The 27,958-nt window shown below is 38.4% G+C and overlaps 1 protein-coding gene across 3 annotated transcripts; it reads left to right on the plus strand.

Moving 5' to 3' along the window:
- LOC119772645 (nucleus accumbens-associated protein 1) lies at nt 1–27,619 on the plus strand. Of its 3 annotated transcripts, none has more exons than XM_038269158.1 (8): nt 1–314; nt 14,836–14,992; nt 16,243–16,515; nt 17,469–18,117; nt 18,213–18,383; nt 21,664–21,769; nt 21,926–22,023; nt 24,193–27,619. In XM_038269158.1, the coding sequence occupies exons 2-8, from the start codon at nt 14,867–14,869 to the stop codon at nt 24,501–24,503; spliced, it is 1,734 nt and encodes a 577-aa protein (XP_038125086.1). In that variant the 5' UTR covers nt 1–314; nt 14,836–14,866; the 3' UTR covers nt 24,504–27,619. The 3 variants fall into 3 exon arrangements, with proteins under 3 accessions (XP_038125086.1, XP_038125087.1, XP_038125088.1); XM_038269159.1 differs by lacking the exon at nt 1–314 and adding an exon at nt 367–833; XM_038269160.1 differs by lacking the exon at nt 1–314 and adding an exon at nt 11,035–11,189.
- Nucleotides 27,620–27,958: the final 339 nt, after the last annotated feature.

The raw sequence follows: 27,958 nt of genomic DNA on the forward strand, positions 1-27,958 counted from the left end.
GCCTTTCTGCTGTGCCAATGCGCAAACTGTCTCCGCCGTTCAGGGATAGGTCTCTCCCCAAAATGAGGCTGCGCTCTCAACGATCATGCGATTGAGTGACGAGGACGTCATGCTCGCCTTCCTCCCTCCTCTGCTCTGTGCGATCAGTGGCTCTGTGTTCCGCAATCCCTCGGGATACTGTACCGCCCTCGATGGCTCTGTTATCGCCGTTTCTTTCGCACTGAATGGCCGGCTGGACTGAGGGGAAAAGGGGGGAGAGAGCGCCGCGTCTCCTCCTTTAAAGCAACGCTCCGCATCGGCTTCCCAGTGAGGGGGTGAGTGTCTCGCTTTATCTTATAGCCGTTGCATAGGGGGGTGGGGGGGATGATGATCCACCAGGAGCTGCGGAAGTGAGGGTCAAATGGGTCCAGCGGATGCAGGATGATTAAAGTTTTTAGGGGGTAACCAAGCTAAGAACGCGCATTTTTGAACTTTCAGATTGCTCTATCTCCGGATCAGATCGCACTACATGTTAAAGATCTACTCCATATGCATCACCAAACTCTCATTTGGGAAAACAGTCTCTTCCCAAATGGCTTTTCTTTTTAATACTCGGCTCGGTTTTGAAGAATCGTGCCTTGTTGTGCTCCCAGCGGCCCCCCCTGCGCTCCGTGGCGCACTGGTTCCGTCTGGCTCCCCCTCAGCTGCTGCGCGTCCTGGGATGACCTGTTGATGTCGGTAGAATGGAGGATGGCAGAGGGGGAGCCCATTTCCCCCATCATCAAAATATTCAGCTAAAAAGAAGACTAAAACCGGCGCGTCCCTCTGCGCGCACCTAACCCTCCTCTCGGGCAGTAAGTCCTGCTTTTGTTTATGTTGTTCTTTCTCAGCGCGGAAACGTGAATCCGGGAGGAGAGCAGCTGGCTGAGCTGGGATGGTGCGCCCAAAATATTTAACAGTATTGTTAGCTTAGCCGTTAGCCACCTCTTCCTAGGCCTGCTGCGGATGGGATAGTGCATGCAACATTTCACATCTTCATCACAGTCTGGCATCTTTTTTAGAACATCTTTCCAGTGGGGCATGCATAGGCAGACATTCAGAAAGGAGCTTTAGGTCTATATGTCTGCGCTGCTTTGATATGACTAATCATTCATCAGTGCTGCAGCTGTATATGTCTTGACATGAGAGAAGCAGCACAGGTATGCAGGCATGAAGACATGCAAACCAGGAAATGCCTTTACAGAGGGGATCAACTGTGTTCCAGTGACTCTGCATTAATCATCCATGTTGCAGTGTAAGAAATGGAGGTATTTGTTGATGAAGAGCAGGATTAACTGGACTTCTGTGTTTTTTATGAAATTACCTTTGCATTTTAAATCTGTGTTTATTCTCTGGTTGTTGTTTTGTTTATCACTGTTGGGTTTGAGGTCAGTTTGACCTTTGGCATTTCAAACCTAAACTGTACATTTCATCCTTTATTTTTCTACCAGATGCACAAACAAGTCATGCAGGTAGGATTTAAGGTTATGACTTAAATCAATACAAATCAAGGTAATCCCCATCGATCCGCACAGCCTCCATTCTGGGTCCCTGAGCAAGACCCTTAACCCCACACTGGTGCCGGGACACCACACAATGGCAGCCCTCTGCTCCCTAAGGGGATTGGTTAAATGCAGAGATAAATTTATCCAGTGTGAGATCAATAAAGTTCAATTATTATAATTATGTATAAATGAATCTCATGTGGCTGCATATTATTTTCAAACCACTTTAAATTGCACCCTACACTAAAAAAAATAATGCCTCCTCTTTCGGCATTTAATTAATCATATTTAGTTACTTTAACTCAATTGTTTATGTCCTACCCTGCTAAAATGAAACAATTGTGTTAAAGTAACTAAATATGTAAATGCCAAAATTGTTTGCATTTTTTTCAGTGTATCTCTATGTCCGTAAGTTCAGTTCTCTGTTCATTCTGATGAAACAGGAGTCACAAGCAAAATAATTGTATTTTTTATCATTACCATTATTATCGTTACATGTTTCATTAGTGCAGAGTATGAGGATACTATAGAAAACCTGATGCCAAATTTTCTGATATCAAAGCAAGTATGAAACATCTGTCTGAACCCAGGGGCTATTCAACATATACAAGATAGTTGATTAAACTAGGATTTTCCAGAAATTCTGACTTAATTAAGCCTCAACTTGGTTTAATCAAACCAATAACACATTAGTTACCATGGTAATCTTAGTTAATCCTTGGTCCTTATCTGTTCAGTCAGCAGTCACACTGATAAGACTGTGATTTGCCTTTGATCCCGTAATCTTATTTATGTTTTTCTTTTATCTGCCTGTATTGAGGTACCACTGATACATATTAACACCCAGTCAAGCAGCGTTATGGTAGCCAATACCATTATTAACTTTCTATTTATCCATATTGGATTGTTCTAAGTTTGACAGCAGGCCTTTAAAAGACTGTTAGAACATAATTAGAGGAGAAATGGCTGATAAAGCAGAAGAGGTATCCATGCTCTCTGTTCATTTAAATAGCTTCGGGCACATGTGTCCTGTTTTCCGTGGCATGTCTAGTTTTGAGTTTTTTACCTGGAATAGCTTTACAAGTGTTGGATCCCGACGTTCAGACCAAGCAATATACAGAGCTAATGCCCATCTCCTTTTATACAGTAGAAGATGCTGAAAAACTCTGGAAAGCACTATTTGCCGCCACAACAAAAGTTTGTATTATATGATATTAAAACTATATATGCACATCTTTATAAGCTGTCTCAGACACAGAAGAATAAACCACACGAAGTAAGATTCTAAAACATTGTGGGTTGCAGGAATATGACTACACATCAAAGAAGCAACTTTAGAATAGGCAGACTACCTTTTAGTCTTTTCGTACAACCTTAACGTGTGGCACTGGACTGCACACATGTCAAGATAAAACACCCATCTAGAGCACATAAAGGTGATTTTGTTTTTTCGAAAATCCTGTCATATCATCAGGTTCTGGTGGGTCTACTGTCTGCCTACTGTCAAACGCATACATTGATTATGTGCATTAAATTATGTTAGCACATCTTGCTTCAGATGATCTGTGATGCTGACTGCAACTTCAGCAACATGGAGGCAAAGTGGCCTGGCTGAGTCCATGACTCCACCTTTTGTTTGTATCAAAGGCCCAGCTCTTCTGCTGCTGTGAATTCTGGGGGATGGTTGGCACCCGCTGTGCCAGCCACATAGGTCTTTTTTAACACCTAAAATAGGTAAGAGAATGGTATACGAGTACGTTGACCCAGAATTTATACTGTGTTCAGCTCTGTCCTGCTCCACTGCTAAATCCTCCACCCTCTACAAATTACAGTCAACATTTTATCCAGATATTAGCAGTCTGCAAAATTTAACTACATTTAATCTTGACCTGTTACGACACTGTTAAAAAACTAAAAAACAGCTTCCCTTTTTTGGGCTGGAAAACAACTATATTTTGTGGTGTAAACCTAAAAAAATAAGTGTTAAATATAGGTACAGTTGTTTAGGTCCAATCAGACATCATGGTAGTTGTGATTTTTAACATTATGAAATGAGAGACCAGTTCTTATATCTTTACATTTCTGGTTATTTCAGGAGGTGAAAGTTCAGCTAACGTTTAGATTATGGCTGTTAATACCCACCTTTGAAGTTAGCTTTTGAGTTAGAGGGTCAGATTTTCTTTTACTGTTTAATTTTGACCATGCAAACTTCTGCAATAGAGATGCTGTTTATCAAAATAAAAGATCTTTTGTAAAATGGCAACAAAGCTTCAGATTTACTTAATTCACTGCAAGCTATAGTTAAGTTACCAGTAGTCATGGTGTGGAACCTCCAAAGTTTCATGGAGTAACCACTAAAGTGGGTCCCATACTTAGACTGTTATTGACTGCATGAAACAAACTTCCCTACTGTTGGACGATAATCTCTAAATGGGAAGTATGATTCTTAAATAAGAAATAAAACAATTATAGTTTATTCAATATCTTTTTAAGTCACCACAAATTTTAGACAGGTTGAAACAATTTAGAACAAGAATTTCTTTATTAATCCCTTTTGGGAAATTATTTTCTTGCAGTGCAACCATTTACAGAAGAGAAAAAATAAGATTGTAAGTACTATAGAACAAAATAAAATAAAGCATAATAAGTAAAATTTGTAAAATTACAACCAACACATTAAAATGACACCCTTCCCATATAAACAGTGGAAAATAAGATACAAGAATAAAATAATGTAAAGATAAGAATAAAATAAGATAAGGATTCAGTATTCCACGTTACAATAAAAGAATTCAAAGCTTAGGAAAAATTAAAAGTAAAACTTAGATGGCTTGGCTGAACTTATAAAATAAAAATTGCCTTAAAATGTTAGATTTTTTTGCAGTGCAGATCTCCTTTGGTTCAGTCATATTGGTTCTGTATACATATTGATAAGATAAATATACTAATTATAAGATTAAAATAAAAAAAAACTTACATCTCAGCTGCTTGACAGAATTTTTTTTTGTCAGATACCATTATTGATGCAACCAGGCTTCAGTCCTAGGTTCCCTACATTGAAGTCGAAGACTTAAGTTTCTACACCACAGAGGAACCAAATCAAACTATCACCTGTCAGACTTGCACGTTATAATATTGACTTCCACTCCCAAGATTAAAGTTCAGTTTAGAAAATTACTACTAACTCCTTAAATTATTATGTTTTCAGTTAAGAGAAGTGATTAGAGAATGTGCATTTTAGGCTGTTTGGGTAATAAGTTGATATGCTATTGTTTACTGCATCAATCTATGATCGAGCTCATGGTCTTTAAAGAAATCTGCACATGCATTTATCTGGATAAATTAAACCTGGATTGACAGCCACATTTGTTGAGTCTGGATTGTTCTTTGTGCAACTTATTAGTCAGGATGCCCACATTATGCAATAGGTCAAGCCTGGCTTCATGTTAGGTCTGGATTTCTAAATACTGCTTTAATGAAACACCTATCTGGTTGTCAGAAAAATAACCAAAACTGCAAATATAGAAAATAATACAGTGGAAAAATAGAGCTTTGACAAGCTTATTTTGTGTCCTCATTGGTTCATTGTTTTGCCCTCTTCCCAACAATGCCTTACAATTGTTGTTTCCTAATTTGATTGCATAGACTTAAACAAAAAGTTTAGTTTTGGATGTTTATAGACGAGCAGATATATCCGTAATGCTTTGCGAGAGCTATCCTAGCAAAGCATCATGGGATTTCCTGTGACAGCAGCCCGCTGTAGGGTGAAGATGACGACAAATAACAAAGACTACACTTGCACCGTGCTGGGAGACGGAGTTAGTCCATCATTCAACAGCTTGCTAACTTCACTTACTTGTTACTACAGCAAAGCGTAGTATCCCCTCGCTTTGCATTGCCTCGTTAACTCACTTCATTGGATGGAAACACCTCTCATTCACATTTTCACTTTTAAACTTCTTAAGTTTGCTCAAAATTCACACCACATTTGGATGGAAATACTGCTTATGGCACCTTTAGGCTGTTGATTAAGATACCCATAAGAAACATTGCCAGTTAGGCTTTGTGGATGTTAACATTCCCAGCTGCAAGGCACTTCTAAGACCTTTATTATTACATAAAATAATCAGACAGGGAGTGAGGCGATGGACAATCTGAAAGACCCCATTGCCAACCCCAAACCTCTAAAGTAGATGGTACGATTAGTTTGCTGTTTTGACAGGAATTCTCTAAGTTAAAACTACAGAATAGTAAATGGTCAATTTACCAGGAGATGTACAGCTACGATGACTGCTAATTTAAGATGATAGCTACAACTTTTTTTGTTTTTATTAAAGGGGTTGATTTGTCAAAAGTAATATATCCACAGAATGTTTAGAGTGGTGGAGAAAAGTAAATATTATACTGAGTTAAAAAAATATATTACAGCTAATTGTTTAAACTCAGCAGGATGATATGGCCAAAATTTATTTCTATGAATTACTCAATTGTGGTCAAAACGATACAGTTTCAATATCGATAAACAAATAAAGGCCTTAGAAATACTGCCTAGAATGCCCACACAGTATCCTGTACAAACCTGACATTCATAATTGCTCCCACGGTTGATTTATTCACACCGACCTGCTTGCCTAGTCTAGATTCACTGTTCCTAGTGCAGGTCTAAAATGTTCTTTCCTTCATATTTCCTGTCCAACAGCTCTTTGGCCTTGGCCGTGGTTGAGTCTGACTATTTAAGGCTGTTGGCCGGTGTCTTTTTTTTTTACACAAAACGGGTTCCAACAAATGCTATTAATACAGGTAAAAATCCACGGTATTTGAAAAGCAGTCTGTAAATCAGCGCCAACTCCATTACCAATGCTGTCTCCAGTTAAAATAAACTCTGTTAAAATGTCCCAATTCTGCCCAATAAACTGCAAAGGTTTCAAAGATACTATTCAGCAGTTAAACTCGTGTTCCTGATGATTTACGCACAGGGTTTATTAAGAAGGTCTTACCTGTTTTAGAGCCTGATTTGAATTAAATCATAAACACATTCCTCATGTCGTGTTTTTTCCCCCCTGAGTCTTAAAGACAGCAATTATCAGTTATTGTTGAAAAAGTGAAGCTTGGACAAATTGGTCCTTCAGAGCTATAGACCCATCTCAACCCCCCCCTTCAACAGTAAGATGAAAAAGTTGTGTTTCAACAGTTAAATGCCTTCTTAACAATGACAAGCTGCTTTGATGTCTTCCAATCAGGTTTCCGTGCCAACCACAGTACAGAGACTGCCCTAATTAGGTTGTTCAATGACATCGTATAAACTCAGATGCTGGAAGAACCACTGTGCTGATATTGGTAGACTTTAGTGCAGCGCTTGATACTGTTGATCACTTGATTTTACTAGAGCGTTTGCAAAACTGTGTTTGAGCTTTTCTGGTACAGCACTAGACTGGTTTAAATCCTTCCTGAAAGAAAGTGATTTTACCTCACATGTGGGGTTCATCAAGGCTCTATCTAGGGCCCCCCCTATTCAACATCTAGATGTTCCCCTTGGCTCAGAATATAGCGAACAACCAAATCCGTAACCATAACTATGCAGACGACAGACAGCTTTACATCACAATGTCACCAGGTGACTATAAACCCATCAGAGCATTGGCTAAATGCAGAACAGATTTATATGTGGATGCAAATTAATGTTCTACAACTGAATAAAAACAAAACTGAGGTAATAATCTTCAGACCAAAGAAGTAGAGATCAAGAGTTAGCTCACAACTATTACAGCTAGCAAACCATTGATCCGAAATCTTGTTGTCAAGATGGACTCAGACCTGAACTTTCAGAGGCACAGAAAGGCAGTTACTAAGTCAGCCTTTTATCACCTGAAAAACATTTCCAGGATTAAACGATTAATGTACAAGCAGGATCTAAAAAAATCATTCATGCATTTATCTTCAGAAGAAGTGATTTCTGCAAAAGTGTCTTCACAAGTTTGCCTAAAAAGTCCATTAGACAGCTGCAGCTGATCCAAAACGCTGCTGCCCTTATTCTCACTAGAACTAAGAAAGTAGAACACATCAGCCTGGTTCTGAAGTCCTAACATTGGCCCCCTGTAGTTCAGAGAATAGACTTTAAAATCCTTCTGTTAGTCTATAAATCATGGAAAGGATTAGCACCTCAATACATAACAGATTTGTTGTCAGTGTATCAACCTCCCAGACCACTCAGGTTGTCCAGTTCAAGCCTACTCTGCACACCCAGAACTAGAACTAAACATGGAGAAGCAGCATTTAGTTCCTATGCTCCACAAATCTGGAACAAACTCCCAGAGAACTGTAAAAGTGCTGAAAGCCTGAGTTCTTTAAAGTCAAAGTTAAAGGAGAAGTTCGGTTTTTTACACTTTAAGCCCATTTTCTGTAGTGTCCAGGATGAAATCGAATGATCGACACCAAAAGTTTGACAATTGCTCCTGTCTCTGCTTTTTGGCTCATTTAGAATCCCCCCCTGGCTGCTTTAGAATGGCTTGCATAGAGCATGTCCAATAATGTCCTTAAAACAACCTTAAACGTTCTTTTTTTAAAATATGCTACTCACCGGGTCGTCAGCGCTGTTCAATGACGTTCCAAAAAAAGTTTCGTGAAGAAAAAACGTTCCTGTAGTGTTTTATTTAGCATTTTGTAAATCCCATTGAGTTCTGTTGGAATAGTCAATATTCCGCTGCCACCGGAAACGGAAATGGGGCCTGTTTACACAGTTGTAGTCTTTTCGCTTCACTCTGTGTACTCCGACGTCGAGAATCAAGAATCCACCTTTCGTATTCCATTTTCAGAGTTTTTTAAAGTGTTTAACAGAGACGTTAGCACCTCGACGTCGGAGTACACAGAGTGAAGCGAAAAGACTACAACTGTGTAAACAGGCCCCATTTCCGTTTCCGGTGGCAGCGGAATATTGACTATTCCTACAGAACTCAATGGGATTTACAAAATGCTAAATAAAACACTACAGGGACGTTTTTTCTTCACGAAACTTTTTTTGGAACGTCATTGAACAGCGCTGACGACCCGGTGAGTAGCATATTTTAAAAAAAGAACGTTTAAGGTTGTTTTAAGGACATTATCGGACATGCTCTATGCAAGCCATTCTAAAGCAGCCAGGGGGTGATTCTAAATGAGCCAAAAAGCAGAGACAGGAGCAATTGTCAAACTTTTGGTGTCGATCATTCGATTTCATCCTGGACACTACAGAAAATGGGCTTAAAGTGTAAAAAACCGAACTTCTCCTTTAAAAAACCCTTTATTTAGAGCTGCCTCTGACAGTTGAAGTTAAACTGCTAACTGAGGTATTATTAGTTTAAGATTGTAATCCAATTGTGTTATTTTATTTCTACCTGCTTTTATCATGTTTTTTTTACTTGCTTTTATTTTGCTTGTTTTGTCGTCCAATTTTTTTTATTTGTTCTACAAGTGTTTTTGATTTTATTCTGCTTTTATTTTTTTTTGTTATCTAACTCATATAAAGCACTTTGAATTGTCCATCTACTGAATTGTGCTATACCAATAAAAGTGCCTTGCCTTGCCTTGCCTAGGAAACCAAGGACGAAAACCGAAACACAGAAAGAAATTGTGTCAAATATTAGATCCATAGCATTTTTGGCTATGATGTGTACTAATCCTCTTATTTCTTTTTTTTTTTACTCAAGGCATTTCAGTAAACCAAATACAAAAGTGTCAATATATTTATTTACTAGTGATACGTTTTTTTGTTATGTGGCAAAATCACTGGGAAACTTTTTTATGTTTTCGAACATGTCCACCACAGTTGGAGTGTCAGTTTCCCTTTCTGTGACACATTTTTCTCATATTTTGAATAGTGATGTAGGACATTTGTATTTCTTTGATATACATTTCTTTCCCACTGAACTAAGTGCACAGTGAGACTGATGCGCAACATTTAAGTTCTTACACCATCACTCAAAATCTGTCTGCCACAGGCTCAACTCCAACAAACTCTGCTCCACGACCTGTGCTCTTTTGCTTGAGTCCTTTTCATTGCACACTCAACAATGTTTTTCTTCATGCTGGCTGTTCTGTTAGCGTATAATTTTTTCCTTGTTCTGGATGTGCTTTTTCGTGCCACCATCAGAAGTTTTAGCTGAGTTGTTCCCGTGTTACATCTCTATTGGCTGACAACCGAAAATGCATTTTTGGGTGAAAATTTTCAATGGTTGAATTTTCAGGGCATCCCTAAAAACAAGGGTAATTATTGGTCAAGCTTTTGAATGTTGGTGCCATCTTAATGAAACAAAGGGACTCAGAAAACCAAAGGTTATTGCAATTTTGCAATGGCTAGACACGGCAAACAGTAAAGTTGAAGGCTAAAACAAGAGCTGGTAAACATGCATGCCGCTGGAGGAGGTAAAATTGTAGCTACATCCTAAAAGCATTTATAGTAAAAGACACAGTCACAGAGTTGCTGATAGTACTATACCTATTGAAGTGATATTTAACCATTCCCCTGGCTCCACATGCAATTTATGTCTCAAAATTTCTCATTCATTTTGTCAAATGAGTCTAATTTGGTCAACCATGCCCTTGGTTTATCAAGGCATGCAATGGCAGATACCTTAAATATTTCCCCTTTTGTAGAGCTTTCAAGAAACCAAAATTGGAATGTATCTGTATTAAAAGTTGGGCAAATGCTGATATCCAATATTGATGTTGCTGATATGGCCGATAACCAATATTTAATGATATTTTTACACAACCCTTTTGGAAAAGATGAAAACAAATAACTTCTAGTGCTGACATTGCTCTTCTATGTCAGTGACAACCCACACAATTCTGTCCTTAATTGCCGCCTCTGTCACATGGTCATATACCACATGACAAATTTATCATAACAATAAGTTGCGTAAAAAATTTTTTTCATCCATGATAAATCCTATATCGGTATACCAGCCTCTTCACACTTTTTTTTTACTACCAGGGGAGAACACACCAAAAAACAGAATTAACTGAGTTTCTGAAAAGTAAATCTGTAGGTAGTCCCATTTAAAGCATGTGGTAAAAATATTCCTAAAGCATACTGTGAAAATGTGTGTGTATGTTGCAAGAATGTTTGACCTACTTTTTTCTCCAGGCTGACTGGTACAAAAGTTAAGCCACAGTGTGAGATTGACTTGTTCCCATTGCTGTTTTTTTCTACTTTTAATGGCATAATGTCCTAAGATGATCCCTCTCAACTCTGCAGGCCCCACTGTTCCTCCTTAGTGCATAAAGGCAGACATGAAGTAAACCACGCATACACACACACACATTCTCTATCTCTGTCAGGGTAAACTGAGCAAACACACCCTGTTCTTAGCATGCCATTTTGTGTGACTTTACGTGCATGCATGTGTGTGCTGGGCGCAGCTCGCCAAACTGTAAACAAGCAGTATTGTCTAATGTCCATGTGTGACTCAGTGTGCCTTTTGTGGGTTTGTTTGAGTTTGTGTGTGTGTGCATCTGTGTTTTAGTATGAGGGAGAGGGAGCTTGAGAGAGACGGAGACAAAGCAAGCATTTCTCTTTTACCCTGGAGCTTGGCTAGGTCCCAAATGAAGGGCTTTGGATATGATGGAGCTGCTCGCTGCAGCCTTCATCAGTTGCAGTCGCACCAAAACTGGTGGTATACTTCTCACTGGGTGGGTATCAGTGAGTTGTTCAGTTGAAAATATCTAGTGCATATCTGTTCTTCCTGTTTGCCTGATAGCAGCATACATTCAAATAGTATTTTGTAAGTGGAAAAAAATCTGTTTGAAGAAAAGCTTTGGTTATGTTTTTACTGAAAAGTAAGCATATTTGAATAGTGTTAGCTTTTTATTTTATTTTTATCCAGTAGTTATATGAAATGCTCCTTCAGCCCTCTTACCCACTCCATAAACTTTATGGTAGGGTGGATGGCTCTTCATCTCCGGCTCAGGTCTTCTATCAGTATCTCAAATGTTTTTACAACTCTGCTTTTCTAGACTGAGACCTCTGATGTATCTCTAGGTATCGGTTGGAGCCATGTCTCCAGTATGGGGGGGGTACTGCTTTGAGTGCTTTGATGACAATATCCACTACAGTGGGTACTACAGTTGCCTTCACCTACCAGACTGTTTCTAGTTCCTCCCTGATCCCTTGGTAATTTTCCATTTTCTTGTGTTCCTTTTTCCTGATATTTCAGTCATTTGGGATGGGCATATCGATTCCATTGACTGTCCTCTGCAGCTTATCAGTGTTCAAAATGTTCAGTTGATTGGTCATTACCCTTCTGCTGTTTGAATCTAAAGGTCTAATGGGATCTAGCTATGCCATTTTTTATCACTTTGGGAAGTGACTCCCATTTTGACCTGGATTATCTAGTTTGTACTTGCACAGATGTTTCTGTACATTATATGTTCCACTTGCTTATGATATTTTGTGCACTCCTTTCCTATCTTACACCCTGCATGAGATACTGTGTTGTTTGTGCACGTGGGATGTTGCCTAGTGTGGTAGATCTGGGCCTCTATTGCTCAGGTGCTTAAGGCCTGCTCCTCAGATTTTGGTTTTATCAGCCACTTCAGCCCAAACAATTAATTGGATTAATCATAATCAATCGATTATTGGAATAAACCTCAACTAAAACGTTTTTAAGTGGCTTCCAAAAAAGACATTTTTATTTAATCTATGAAGATCTGTTTGTTGCCCTCCCTTAGCACCAGCAAAGATACCAGCCACCTGCACTTGGCAGACTTCTCCAATCTACTGCTGTCCTCCTTTAGCCTCAGGCTGTTGACCTCCACAGCTAGCCCTGGCTATTTACCTCATCTCTCCTTCTCTGGTGCTCTCCCTACCCGGCAAAATTCTCTGGTCTACCAATTTCCTCCTTTGATCTCCTGCTAATTGCCTTTAGAGCTAGCCTTGGCCAGCTGCCGCTTCTCCCCCATCCCTGGGCTCTCTCTGCCCAGTGGACTTCTCCAATCTACAGCTGCCTCCTAAAATCTCCCATGGTAGTTCCTTAACTCCAGAGGAGGGCATGGTCGGCCACCTTATCCTGGTTCTGGTACTTTCTCCACCAAGGTTATTGCTTTGATTCGGCATGAATGCACCATATCACAATAACCCAATAGTGATTTTGGTCTGTTAGAGGAAACTATTGTACTACAACTGAAACAATCTTCCATGGGAAGAATCTGTAAAATCACTGCAACAAGAGCCCATGCCAGGGTTTAAAGTTGGCTCTTCTTGCTAAAAGCAACAGTGCTACCAAAAACCATGCAGCTCCTCAATCCTTCTGTTATAGGTGGAAGGGTTTAGAGTTCTGCCATATTACTTTAGTTATCAGATGCACTCATAAAAGAGAGCTGTGCTTTTATTTGTAAAGAAAATGATTTTTTTTTTTAAGTCAATTCCCCTTAACAGCTTTTCTCTATATTTTGTGTCACATACTATCCCATTAAAATACATTAACATTGTGGCTATAACTGTACAAAATGTAAAATGGTTCAAGAGTACAAATGTTTGTGAAAGTCACTGTAGCTGCAGTGGATTCACTTTATACATGCTTGCAAACACGATCGCAGTTAAACACAGTTAAACCCACGTCTAGCCTTTGTCCCCACATATTTTTACACAGTCTGCTGTTATTGGTTGATTTTTAGTCAGGCGTACCTAAAGCAGTAAGTCTGACAGAAGTGTAAAGTCAAGCCGGTGTGTAATGTTTTCACTGTTGATTGAGGTGAACATAACATGCAATGTGGTTTATGTTCAGGCCACACACACTTTCACACACGGTATAAGAGAACATGACCCACTTATCTGAGGACGTGCAACTTTATAGCTTACACAAAACAGGGGATAATAAAAGGCTTTTAGTAAGCCTAGTCCTGGCAATTACAGTTAGTGTGCAGCGAAGTTATTTACAGAAAGATGGAAATGATGGGTTATATGGGGAAGTTTAAACACATCCATGAAAATTAATAAATTCCAGGAGAAATAAGTTTTCCTTTTAAATGTATACAAAGCCCTTTAGTATTGAGACTCCTGAACAAAGCCCCCCAAAAAATCCTAAAAATATAAATGTAAATGGTATAAATAGTAAACAATTTTTGTGTTGATTTGGCTAAATGTGTTTTTTCAGCAGAGGCTATTTGTATGTTAAAGAGTGGAAGAGAAAATGGCCAAAAGTATCATAGATTTCCTAACACACTTAACCCTGGGAGGCTTCCAAAGATTCATCTTTTGTTTCAGTTCAGTCCTACCTGGAGTTTTTGTTGCTGGAGTTTCTGCATTTCCAACCGTCTACTTAGTATGAATGTAGCTTTCAGTGGTTATTTTAGAGATCTATCTTCTAACATGAGGTTTGCTGAATATTCTAACCATTATTACCATCCTCCTCTGTGGTTGCAATAAACTTTGGTATCTATTCAGTTTTAGTTTCAGCACAGTTTTAGTGGTTAAACCATTACTCTACATATAAAATTATTAATGACTTCAAAGGCAAGGTCTCTCCTCTCTCTGGATTAGAAGAATGGTAAGATAAACCGGCCACTGTCCCATGTCTGATTCATACAATTCAGGGAAAGGGGAAGTCTGGGATTACAAATAAAATATTGTTAACACTGATTTCCTTAGAGCAAATCATTAATGAAAACTGTTTTCTTATATAAAATATTAAGGTCATTATTTCAGCCTCACCTAATGTGATTTTTTTTTCTTCAGAGATCATGCTGGTGCAATAACAAAAATTCTACTTATATGAAGGCTTTTTTAATAAAAAGTCAGGGTTACACTGAGGTTTAAGAACATTTTTTTTACACTACTTTTTTTTGGAATTAAATTATTTTACCAAAGCTATATTAGATTATCTTTATGGTATTAGTTTTATTTGCACTGAATGAATATGAGGCATTTTATGGTGTCTTGAGTGTTGCATTCCTCACCTGTTTTCCTTTCTTTGAGCCTTTTGTCTTTTGACACAGCCTTGTTACATTGCTCCTCCTCCGCACATTACCCTCTGAATTGCTTCTCACCACACAGACATCACAAGAAGAGTTTTTGTCATCGCTTTGAGTGCATCTATCCAAGTTATCCCACTGTGTGGCCTCGATCCTGCTCATAGCTGTGGATAAAGCTGCAAAAATCCATGAATCAAAGCGTTACCCATTGAGAAGCTCTTCTCTTACCATGTGAATAATGACACAGCTAGCCTTGCAGCTCAGTGGATTTCTTGAGGTCTACTGTGGGGACAGCCTTGTTGCAAATTAAAGACTTGACATAGTGGTAGCCTAACTTTTGCACTTTTTCTCTGTCGTTCTTTCCCAGCTAACCCTTTGGTGGTGTGCGTAGGCGCGCCATGGCCCAGACCCTCCAGATGGCGATCCCGAACTTTGGCAACAACATTTTAGAGTGTCTGAACGAGCAGCGACTCCAGGGCCTTTACTGTGATGTGTCCGTTGTGGTCAAGGGCCATGCCTTCAAGGTACTTATCAGGCTTTATGATACTATTGTGTTTATAACTGGAGGGAAGCTGAAAAGAAGGATACAGTTATAGAAGTTGGGAATGTGTTAGCTCTCTGTCACCTTTTTGAATTGTTTTATACAGGGTGTAATATGTTAGATCTTAGAGACTTAGACCTCCTTTATTGTCATTGCACAAAAAAACACAAGGTGAATCTTGACAATGAAATGTCGATTACTTGGCTACCAGTGTAACAGAGCTAAGACCTTATTCCTGCACAATAAATATGTTTTCTATAACTAAGAGCTAGCTATATACAGGGTATAGAAGTTTATATATACATATATATTGCACTGAATTATTGAAGAGACAACCTCCATAAATATTGCACTTAGTTATTGCTAAACGAAACATTAAATTGAAGACAAAACTAAAAAGAAGAAACTCTTAATAGTCACAGAAATAACTGGATTTTGACAAAAGTAATAAAAAAAAGATATAAAAATTAGCAAATTGAAAATCAGACATTGCTTTTCAACCATGCTTGGGGTGCATGATTTTAAGAAATAAATTCATGAAACAGGCCTGGACAAAATTGACGGTACCCACAACTTAATGTTTTGTTGCACAATCGTTTGAGAAAATCACTGCACATGATTATTGGAGCTGTCACTGAGACTTCTGCACCTCTCAGCAGGTATTTTGGCCCACTCCTCTTGAGCAAACTGCTCCAGTGGTCTCAGGTTTGAAAGGTGCCTGTTCCAGATCACATTTTTAGGCTCCTTCTAAACTGTTCAATAGAATTTAGGTCAGGGCTCATACAATTTCTTTTTGTCTGTTTCTCAGAATTCACAAATTTAAATAGTGAATCAAAGAAATTGCAACCAGTCTAAAGTTTGTCATTTGAGAAAACAATTTTTATTTTTGATCCTTTTAAAGTTGTCCTGTTGTCAGTCAAGCATTACAAATGTTATTTTGTGATTTCACAAGAAATAAGGCCTTCTGTAATATCAAATGGAGTACAGAAAAAATATCTGCTAAGAATGGAATCATTATAGTCCAGAGTCTGTGCTAAAGCTGATCAAACGTTGATCATTCAATTACTTATTTAATTATGGATCAAAGGTGTACAATCATATTTTTAGTTTTTTGGTTAAAAAAATGTAACTAATATGTAATAACTCCATATACCGTATATTTTTCTATACATAACTATTAAGACCTGAAAGCCAGCACTCATTTTTGCTTGTTGCACCCTTTTTCTACCTCAGGCTCATCGAGCTGTTCTGGCTGCCAGCAGCTCTTATTTCCGGGACCTTTTCAGCAGCAGCAGCAATGCTGTTGGTGCTAACAGCAACGAGACCAGCCCCATGGTTGTTGAGCTGCCTCCAGCTGTGCAGCCCCAGTGCTTCCAGCAGATTCTGGCTTTCTGCTACACGGGCCGCCTCAGCATGACTGTGGGAGACCAATTTCTTCTTATGTATACTGCAGGCTTCCTTCAGATCCAACAGATCATGGAAAAGGGCACTGAATTCTTCCTCAAGGTAAAGCTACATAAAAAAAAAACTGTTATAAATTGAGCTTTTGATATAAAAGTTGAAGAAAAACATGCTATTATAGTTTCTGTCAGAATCTACTTGCTCATATATGAGGCTTCCTTACGCTAGTGATAATATAACTGACTAACATACTCTTGGAAAGTGGGTCTTCCTGTTTATTTAAGTATTTCACTTTCACTTCAAGCATGATGAAATTGAAAGTTTTTTAAGAGAAGCAGCCGTTACTTTGCTTTGATCTGAAAATAGCTATAAGGCCAGTTTATTTAACTTTAATGTCATTATTTTACAGCAAGATTAATTAAACGAAGGCGACGTTAATTACAGTTACCAATCCCAGAGCCCTAGTGATTTAATCCCAATGTCAGACAATAACATTGGGATAAGTTAAAATACTTGTAAATGTAATCTAAAAACACAAGCTCAGATTGTTTAGGTTTCAGTTACTATATTTTGTTTTTGGACCAAATTAAGCTGGACTCAATAAAAACTTTATTTCAGTGTGACTGGAATACAGCTCAGTAAAGCTGTTTATAAAGGAAATGTTCGAAACAAAATCATATAAATAAATCCATTCACTAGAACACCAGAGCCTGAGAACAGATGGTACCAAAAAGGAGATGCTTGGCCTTAATAAATGGCTCCTGCTGCCATAAACAGTAGAAGAAAGTTCATGATTTGAGTTAGGCTGACACAATTAATCAGATTAATCGTGATTAACTGATTATTGAAATAATGGTTAACTAATCTAGTAATCCATTAATCATTAGCTGTTGTATAGAAGCTCTAAATCAAGCCTTTGGCTGACAGAGCGACCCAATTAGGGCAGCAATTATACCAAAATAAGATTTAAAAAAAACTTTTTCCTCTGTCATTATGCTCTATACACAATTCCACAAGTGGAAAGGTTTTATATACACCATATCTGTATTTATTTTTAGGTATCTTCGCCCAGTTGTGACTCCCAGGGTCTTCATGCAGAGGAAGCTCCTACTTCAGAGCCCCAGAGCCCCGTAACACAGACCAGTAACAGCGCACCGCGTCCCGCCTCCAGTGTGACACCACTTCCTCTCGTTTCACGTCTTAAGACAGAGCAGCCATCCAACCAGACGGAAGCGGCCACTCCTTATTCTGTGGTTTGCACTCCTGTTGCCAAGCGGCTGTGGGAAGGTGGAAGCAGCCGCGATGGCGGCGGGTTAGGGTCTGGTGGAGGTGGAGGAGGTGGAGGAGGAGGAGCCAGAAAAGCGGCCCGTTATTCCCAGGAGGCGGTGCGGGGCAGTGCCATCCAGACCCCTGGATCTCTTGGACTGGCCATAGGCATGAATGCCACAACAACCAGCCTGACGGGCATGGTGCCCACTGGTGGGATCAGCGGAAATGCCGGCAGCACCAATGGGAGTTCTGCAGCAGGGCTTGGAATGTCAGAGGGTGCTAGCCCTGGCACGCTGAGTACCTATGCCAGTGATTCACCCATCAGCTACCATGATGATGAGGAGGAGGAAGAGGGAACAGATGAAAGTGCTGAGGAGCAGTACAGGCAGATCTGCAACATGTATACAATGTACAGCATGCTGAATATGGGAGCAGCAGGTAGTCCATTTTGAAACTATTGAATCCACATTTCTTAGTACACAACATAAGCAGAATATATAATCAGTGTAATGTGGGTTTTACTGTTTCTCCAGCTGCCGGTGAGCGTGTTGAGGCCCTTCCTGACCACACAGAGACTCGCGGTCGGATGCGAGGCCGAGATCTTACTTGTCTTCCCCCAGAACTTATTGCTCAGATTGGCAACCGCTGCCATCCCAAACTGTACGAGGAAGGGGACCCTGCTGAGAAACTAGAGCTAGTCTCAGGTATGTGAATACATTCTTTCATTATAAAATATATTATACAATACTGAAGGATGATTCAGTGAGATTTATTATTCTAAATGTTTTCATGTCAATTCCAAGTAAAAATAAAGAGGAGATATGCCGCTATGCTTATAATCATGTCAAGGAAAATGTAATCAAATGTCAGACTTAATCTACTTATCTATGACGGCCTTTTATTACTAATGCAGAGCATGATATGCATCTAAACATATCCTGTTTTAGAAAAAACAAATATAAACTTAAATCTGCATAGTTACAGTGTGGCCTAAAAAGTGTCAGCCAAATAAGAAATGTCATTTAACGTCTGATGTTATTTTACTCTGCAAGTTACAAAGATTAAAGAACTGAAGGGAATGCAGCACTCTATTTATTTTACTTTTTTTTTTTCAAGTATAGAAATAATGAATTGAATAGGATAGAAATGTCCTCATTGTGACTTTTTTGCCCGTTATAAAGATCAGAGTCAGCCAAGAGTAGAATAAAGAGTCCTGATCTGATAATTAGTGGCATTTTTAGCAGTTTAAGGCGAGCTTCATAAATAGTGTGGTTGCATAATTGGTTATCATTATGTCATGTGATCATTGTTATGCCTATTTGTTTTAAATAGAGATTCTCCTCCAGTGTAACTGGATTACAAAACCTCATGCATTCTTCTGATAGTTACATGAACAGTAGCTTCATTTTTTTTTTTTTTTTGTTAAAGGTAATTGCCTGGGGCATGCTTTGGTGGCGCAGCATTTTGGAACACAACCCATGTACATAGGCTTTAGTCCTCCACGCGGCTGACCGGGGTTCGAATCTGACCTGTGGCCCTTTGCCGTATGTCTCTCTCATACCCCCTTTGGTGTCAGCCTACTTTCGAAAAAGCGAACCACTAGTGCCGTAAAACTTAATAACTCAAACAAAAAAAGGTAATCGCCTATCCTGCTCCAACTTAAACATTTTCATCAATTCCTTGGCTAACGCTAGGACATTTCCTTTGCCTTGATATCTGATGAGAATTTGGCTTTCAAAACATTTTAGTTCCAGTTAATCATTTGGAGAAAATGTTTGCATAAAGTGCTACTTATCTGCTTTGCAAAGTTGCTATTTTGATTTGTTTGTCATAAACTTCCAGAAAGTGTTTTATCCTCTCTCTCATTAACAGGGCAGCCATCTATATCTAAGCTCATAACAGAAACACGGGGACCTTTATCGTGGTCTCTGTGCATTTAAGCATTATTTTAGCTGGTGGAGAATATTTAAGAAATGAAAACGTGTTTCCTAGACAGGGATGACTTTAGAGCTGGTTGACACTTTTTTTTATCTCTGTGATTCTTTCTGTATCTCTGCTTCTGTCTCCTTGAACCTCAGTCAGCCTCAGGAGATGGCCGCTCACACCGAGTCTGGTTCTGCTGGAGGTTTCTTCCTGTTAAAAGGGAGTTTTTCCTCTCCACTGTCGCTACAAGCATGCTTGGTGTGAGGGATTGCCTTTGAGTCAATGACTTGATGCAATCAACTGGTTTTCCTTAGCTAGAAATCTTTGAATCAATCTGCCAGTAAGATCTGTTTAAATTGTAAAGTGCCTATAGATGACATGTGTTGTGAATTGGCGCTATATAAACAAACTGAATTGAATTGAATTATGTGTCTACATTTATTGCTTCCCAAACAACCTACCCTTGAAAAAACACAAACATGTTTGAAAAATTGTGCTTGCAGCATTAAAACTTCTCTTCCATATTTCAACTTGTTAGTTAAAATCTTCTTTTTTCTAGTTTTTAATGTTGAACACAGCATCGCAGTCTTTTTTTAGAAACCAGACCTGTGATGCAGTAATTTGCAGTAGAGCCAAGTCTTTCACATGCCTTCAGTTTATTACCTGGAAATAAAAGCAGCAAACATTAAGCCTCTCCTGTTTAATCCCTTCTTTTAAACCTTGAACGTCATATTTTATGTGTAAAATGATGCGGTTTCCCTTTAATGCTAAACAGCACCTATTCCTTTTGAGGCAGAGATAGTAAGGCGTTCAATATTATTTTATTAGAGTTAATGAGTGACCATTATATTCATCATTAATCCTGTGTTCTGTATGTCTTGTTTTATGTTTCTTATCATGTGGATGGTATATTACAGTAGGTAACAATGTTGCCACAAAGACATAAAGTTCCTGCTTCCTGGTTCACATCATAACCGATTCTCTGGGGTTTCTCCAATGAACTCTCACAGTGCAATAACTTGTTTGTCAAGTTACATTTATTACAAAATTATTAATTGATTATCAAAGATGCATTGTTTGTTAATGTTTGATCTTTTTTTAAACCACTTTTATTCTAACATTGTTTGGATTTAATTTTGTATTTCTTTTTCTTTTATTTTCTTTTTGCAGCTGAGATTACCAAACCAACCTTTCCTTTGCTTATTGTTTTACAAATGAATGAAGAAAAAAGATAATTAGGATTTTGGTGCCCTAATTTTCTTAACTCATCATATAAGCCTGCAAGAAGCCATGGCATGTATCCATATAGAGGAAGCACACTGCAACAAAATTGAACACTAAATAAGTAATTTTTTCTTAAAATATTTAGACACTTTACCAATGGAACAAGAAAATTTACATTTAAAATAAGAGAAAACAATTACTTTTTCTTATTTCAAGTGCATACTATCGAATGATCTTATTTTAAGAGTAAATCTACTCATTTTATTGACAAATCATCCTATTTACCTACTCAAATTAAGGATAAATACACTTAATTTAAGATTTTTTTTAATTATTTCTAGATGTTTTTGCAGTGCACTTAACATGGTTACAAGTAGCTCTGAAGTGTACAGCCGTGTTGCACATGTAGTGCGATTTGTTTGTGTCAAGGACATCCTGTGATAATCACATTAGATGTGGGTGTGGTTGCACCTTACTTTATAGTTTTCTATGTGTGTGGGTATGAAAGGTGAGAAAATGACAAGTACTTAAAGCTCAGCATGCAAGCTACAAAAAACAAGGGTTCTGCTCTTCCACATACTAAATAAAATGAAAACAGTGAAGTACATTTTAAGATGGCGTAAAAGCAGAAGAGATGCCAACAGCACAGTGTCTTAAAAACAGCTGCAGCCACAGCAATCTGATATTAATCACAGCCGTCACTAAATAAACAGCTCCTCTGTTTCTGTCAGAACGCAGCCAAATAAACATGTCTGAAATAAATGATTAGCATTGAGATCATGGCTTCATTTGTGTGCAGTTGCTTTGTAACTGTCTGACATATTATTTTGTTTGCAGGAACTTCTGTGTATATTTCGAGAGCCCAGCTAATGAACTGTCATGTGAGCGCGGGGACCAGACACAAGGTGCTGCTTCGGAGGCTGCTGGCCGCCTTCTTCGACAGGTTTGCTGTGGTCTATTTCTGGAATGTATTTATGTAAAGGCGGATAAGGTTTTAAAATGGAAATTACTGTATCTTTTAGTTATTTTTGCACTCCGTTTAGAAAAATAGGACAGCTATTTTAGTTTCCTCTCTTCTATCTTTGTTTTAATGTACTAGGAATACTCTGGCCAACAGCTGTGGGACAGGGATCCGCTCGTCCACCAATGACCCGAGCCGCAAGCCCCTGGACAACCGAGTTCTCCATGCGGTTAAATGTGAGCATACATATGTGTGATTAACCAGCCTGTTGAAGAATGTGTAAATTTTCTGTCAGTTGTCGATATATTGTACTTTTAAGGGGAACAAACTATCTCTGCTTGGTAAAATAAAACAAAACAAAACAGTCATGGATATCCAGCCTAAAATTGTCTTTTTGTCAAAAACCTGTCAAAACACTGGTTAATTTGTTACGTTTCTGTATCTATTCATGTCCCATCAAAAGACCTTGAAGGCTTGTAACAGCCGTTTAGATAAAAGTCCGAACTTGTGCATGCGGATGTAAAAGCAGGTCTTGTCCTACATTGTTATAATACTTAGAAGCTGAAAAAAAATAAAAAAAAAAATGATTTTTTTTTTATATGCATCCATGCATATGGGTGATAACGAGAATATAAGCTCATATTTTTCAAAACGTCACTCAATTAAATGTAAATGTAACTACCCACCTCTGATCACAAAAAAAGGCAAATAAAATAAAAAAGTTTGTGCTTGAAAAAATGTGCTGAAAATAAGGGAAAGGGAAATGAATAGTCTGGCTTTGCAATATATGTTTTGCATTTATGAGATACTATTATTCATTGGCCACCTCTGTCTTGAGTTGTTCTGAGAAGATGCTAACATTTTCCAACCCATTGACTAATGAGTGGGATTTCACCTTTAAAAGGATTTTTTCGGTGGGATTTTCCCTGAATCTTTTACAATTAGGTATTAATTCAAGGCGAGTTCAGCCCTAAAGGAGATCTTTAGACGTACTTTTAGGGTTGGTTTAACTTTGATTTCCATACAATAACAGGCAGCCAAGTGAAAATCTAATAAATGCATTTTTTAAATGGATCAACAAGTCTAAGAAAGCTCGATAAAGTCATTTGATTCCTGATTGTGTCAACTAAAGACATTAGTCATATCTGTATTTACGGGTTCCAGTATAACTCAATGAAGTACAATTAAAGCACTGACTGGAAAAAGTGACTCCTGTTTTAGTCACCATAGTTTAATGGTCTATGGACACAAATAAATAAATGTATTTCAACTATGATAGATTTTAAGTGTGTGCAACTGTACAGCTAAGAAGATTAAAAATTTCTGTTACAGATAGACAAGGATAATCACCTTTCCAATGCTATACATTTTCATAGATTGCATATTTTGTAAATCTCTGATCTTATTTTGAAAGCATTGTAGATATATTTTTTCCATAGAGGTGGGAGTTGAATAATGTCTCGAGAGAATTCCAGGCAGTTAACTGAAAGTTTTCAATTTGACTGTTTTCTTTCATCTCTGAAGCTTTGTGGAAAACAGACACCATGCAAACTGTCCCACCTACTTGCACCTTGCATGTTGGCGATGTGCCAAAACCACACTGGTGGAAAAACAAATCTGTCATGCTAGGTTAAAAAGTCAAGTGTCTCCTAGGGGTGTTGATTTTGCGATAATGACACTTTTACAAATGAGTGTCCAGGAGCTTGCTTAAAAGTAAAGATGAATGAAAAAAAAACCTACAAAATTCTATAGTTTTTTTGCATTAGAACGATGTAATCAATATTTTAACTTGACTATATCTATTCAGTTGGAATATTTCATGCTAATTGATTTAGTTTTTGTAAAAATTCAAAGATTATAAGCATAAAGAGTGCATGATATTAAACCTATTCTCTTCCTGCACCAAGAAGCCACAGAAGGCAGTTATTTAAGGGATTTTAGATCTTGTGTTGACCCAATGTTCTGGATTAATATCCTTAGAAAAGTCCCAAGGAAAACACATTTTTATTTCTCTGATAGAGACCGCTGGATTTATCTTTAAAATGCCCTGGTATGTTTTAAAGGATCTCACATTCTTTGCCTTCCACAAGGTTCCCAATGTATTTAAAAGAGGAAGAGGCCCACAGCATTATAGATTCTCTACCTTAATGAACAGCGGTCATGAAGTTCTTCTTAACGGATTTGTTGCTTGATTCATGGCAAACCCCCATAATTTTTCTCACTAAATCAATATACCTCTATTAAATGTTGGACCCAGTTTTACATGTTTTCTTTGTGTGTGATAACGCTAACATGAAATATAATTTTAATGATGTGCCAATAATTAGATGCATGTTGTAAATATTGTGATGATAAAGAGCCTCTGTCTTCATTTTCTCTTCCTAACTGTGTCTTCTCCATCTCAGTTTATTGCCAGAATTTTGCCACCAGTTTCAAAGAGAGCGAGATGAACGCCATTGCAGCGGACATGTGCACCAACGCCCGCCGCGTGGTGCGAAAGAGCTGGATCCCCAAGCTGAAGCTGCTGATGGCCGAAAGTGACGCCTACTCCTCTTTCATCCCAGATGGAGTCAAGACGGAGGACGACACTTTAGGGGCGGATCAGGGCTTTGAGTCTGCCTCCATGGAGGCCGCCGGCAGTGCCGGCATGGAGTCCGGGGGCTCTTCAGGTGAATCCCTGCAAGGCGTGGGTGGGGACGGAGGACCATTGTTCTGAACACTCAGCCCCAGGAAGGTTTTGAGTCTGGTGACACACGTACCAGTATTCCCACCAGTTGCGCTTGCCTCCTCACTCTTTGGCTCTCCCTGATCTCTCTTACATCTCGACTGTCTGTACAACACTGCTTGGGGGGGACAGCTGTCTCCCCGTTATAACCAGGACGTGAAACTCACAACTTTTTTTGCTTTACGACTGTAAAACAGTGTTAGCGGAGTTAAAGGAGAATGCATGAGGGTTTGGCCTCTACCTCCCCTTGTCTCATATGGTGTGTAAGTGCAGCTGCTGGTGCATGTTAAATACATTCCCCGAGGTGCAGGTAGGGGGAGCTACCAGTCTAGCCAGAAGACAGGAACGGTATTTTGACAGGCTGGAAGCAGAGGTGGCAAAAAAAAATGAATGTAAGTGTTGCTGGCATTTTTCTCTATGCAAGTCTGACAACTTGTGTTCCAGCCTTTGGAAAGGAACTAAATTTAACCGTATTGAAATACTTTAACACTACTTACTCCTCTTTACATCTTCCTCTCAGCCCACCTCACCTCACCTCACAAAGGGTTTCACTGTGCTGCATATTGTGGACAAAATTCTCCTTTCATTTTTCTAAAAGTTCTTGCATGTTTCTGTCTGTGTGATGAAAAGTAAAAGGCGGGAGGGTGGGCTTTCTACTAAGATGATTGTAAAAAAAAAGGACTGAGAGGAAAGAGGTAAATAAAGATGGGTCTATTTTCAGAAGAAAAAACTATATTTATACAGGCGCCCGTGCCTAAATCAGTATGAGCGACGAGTGGGATTGTTTTAAACTCTCCATGTAAGTAAGCTTTTGTTGAAAGAGTTGTTGTCAAATGAGGAAAAGTGCTATTTTTACAGTAGTATAACAAAGGAGTCTTATGATAGCAATATGTGTCATTTATTTTTAGCTTTATTTCCAAAGTGAAAGAGATGTAACGAGCAGTTGAGCTGCAATTTTTTTTTTTTTTTTACATATTTCATCTTTTGTTCACCAGCCTAAAAGGACAAAAACTAAACCTTTTAGTTGGATTTTGCTTTGTTAAAACCCTTTCTTAGCTCAGATCTGCAGCTTTGATAAAACATTTCCTCACAATTCTGAAGATCACTTGCAGAAATTTAAAGGTATTGACCTGGAAAAAAAAGTGTTAGCTTTGTCTTTGTACAGATATTACAAAAAAAAGAGTCACTAGTAATTATCAGACAAAAGAATGTGCCTTTTAACTGAAAGCAGTAAGAAAAAGTGAGCTATTGCTTGAAGTAAACCGATTTTAATGGTACTATCTGTGTGTGCTATGTAGTTCTTTGGTGTGGATTGTGCAGATGTGTGTGTTAGTATCTTATTTGTTGCACCTCAGCGACGTGGGAACTCAGAAAGGCTTTTATTTTGGAGTTTTAGATGACTTTGCACCTTCCATGAGACAGGGAAACAGATTTATAGGTGGTTTCTGCACCTTAATGAGAAGAACCAGTGGTTCATGCACTTTTTTGAGAAATGTGTAGCAATCAACCCCCCATAGAGCTCCTATGTATGAGGAGCTCTTCCCCCACTCTCCTCTCAAATGCCTGCCTGGGTTTCTTATAGATGACCAAGGAGACTGTTGAGTTAAATCCCAAGTGTTCTTCCATTATGGCACCTGATAAAAAATAGAATCAAATCCGATTATTTGGTTTTATTTTTTGTTTTTCAAACCAGAAAAAGTCTAAGTGCAGCATGTTGAATGCGGGTTGACCTGTCAAACATTGGTCGGTACAGGGGACTGATTTTTTCCTGTTGCAGGTGATCTGACTAAGAATGTGCCGTTAACCTTTGCTTTTCATGTTTTTTAAGCAACTTAAGGGAAATCCATGTTTCCCTTCCAATGCAGTTGTATCTGAAAGTGCTTTTTCTTGCAGAACACATTGCTGGGAGCATTGCAGATGTATAATAACTCAACCTTTTATTGTTTTAAGATTTAACTGATAGTTAAACCATTGCAGAGAGTAAAAAAATGCAGTATTCTATAAGGGTGACAACTTCAAAAACCTCACTTTTTTGAATTTGACTGTAAGTGCCACATGTGCACGCCTCCCCCTCGTACCCCCCCACCCTCTTTGAAGACTGTTCTGAGCTTCCTGTCCTTCATGCTTCAAGTCGTTACGCTTCACCTCCACCAGCTTGATCATGTGTTTCTTAGGGAGGCAAAGCAGAGGTTGAAGCTCATCGGCAGGAATTAGAAGTTGCATCTTTCGTTTATTTTTAATACAATGCAGCACTAATGAGCCTTTATAGTGAGCGTTTAGACTGTTTTTTTCTGTAACCATGTAACATAATGATCCAATGAGACACTTGTAATCTTTCTCTGAGTCATAGCAGATTGACTTTTCACCAGTGATTCGTCCATGTTGGTACAACACACCAGTCTAACCCAAATACACAAAAGAAACCCCACAAACATGTCATTGCATCCCACTGGGTTTTTCTAGACTAGACTGCAGATAAATATTGCTTAAGGCTCTTGTTTTAAATGGAAAGAAGTATGATTACATTTCAGCTTTGCTCACAGCCTATTTGCAAAGATTTATCTGCAGAAGTGCTCATTTAAGAACTGAAAGTTTCTCTCTTTTTTTTTTTTCTTGCACATTTAGGGCAAGCTGTATTTTTTTTTTTACACATCCCAGAACATATAGACCTACACACTTGAATGAATAATTTGTGGCACAGCATGAGGAGTCGTTTTGTCTCTAAGCAGTATATATATAAATATGATTCTATACATGTATACATACATGCTGTATATTATATATAGACACACACATAGAGATCCGATTGTTTGTTGTGCACTCGCAGCATGAGGTATATATTTACCCAGAAACTAGGTGCGTTCTCTCCTGCTCTTTTCCCTCTGTAACCCTATAGCACTAGTGAACCTCCTGTACTGCTCATCCTCCTTCTTTCTGTGTTCAAAGTGCCAATAACTTTGTGAAAGCCCTGTTAACTGTGACCCAACATTACTGAAGATAATTGCACATTAACAACTGTAAGATAAAGACATGCAAATTATAGAAATAAAAGAAAAACTTGTCATGGATTCAACAAAAACAACATCCTAATAAAAGATTTGTAACAATTTCTTTGTATGGTGTTTTTTTTTTTTCTTTGTCTAAATCTTTAACGCCTTTATGTTAATGTCAATCTGATATTGACGTAAATTTATCTCATGCTTAGTGAGTTTGGAATGCAAAAACGCAGTTATTTCCTGGAAGCTGTCATGTGTGAACAGATTGTCATGCTATGTGCAAATGTTCAACACAGCTGTGGCTTTTTTCATTTGGTTTAGAGTTTGGTTTTTGATAAGCTTATTTGCATGCATAGATGGCGGGGCAAAAAAAACTCATCAGGTTGCAGATCAGTAATGTTTTATTTATATATATATATATTTATATATGTATATAAATTGAAATATACT

Source organism: Cyprinodon tularosa, unplaced genomic scaffold, assembly GCF_016077235.1.
Source record: "Cyprinodon tularosa strain WSP-4 unplaced genomic scaffold, ASM1607723v1 ctg721, whole genome shotgun sequence".
Taxonomy (NCBI): Eukaryota; Metazoa; Chordata; class Actinopteri; order Cyprinodontiformes; family Cyprinodontidae; genus Cyprinodon; species Cyprinodon tularosa.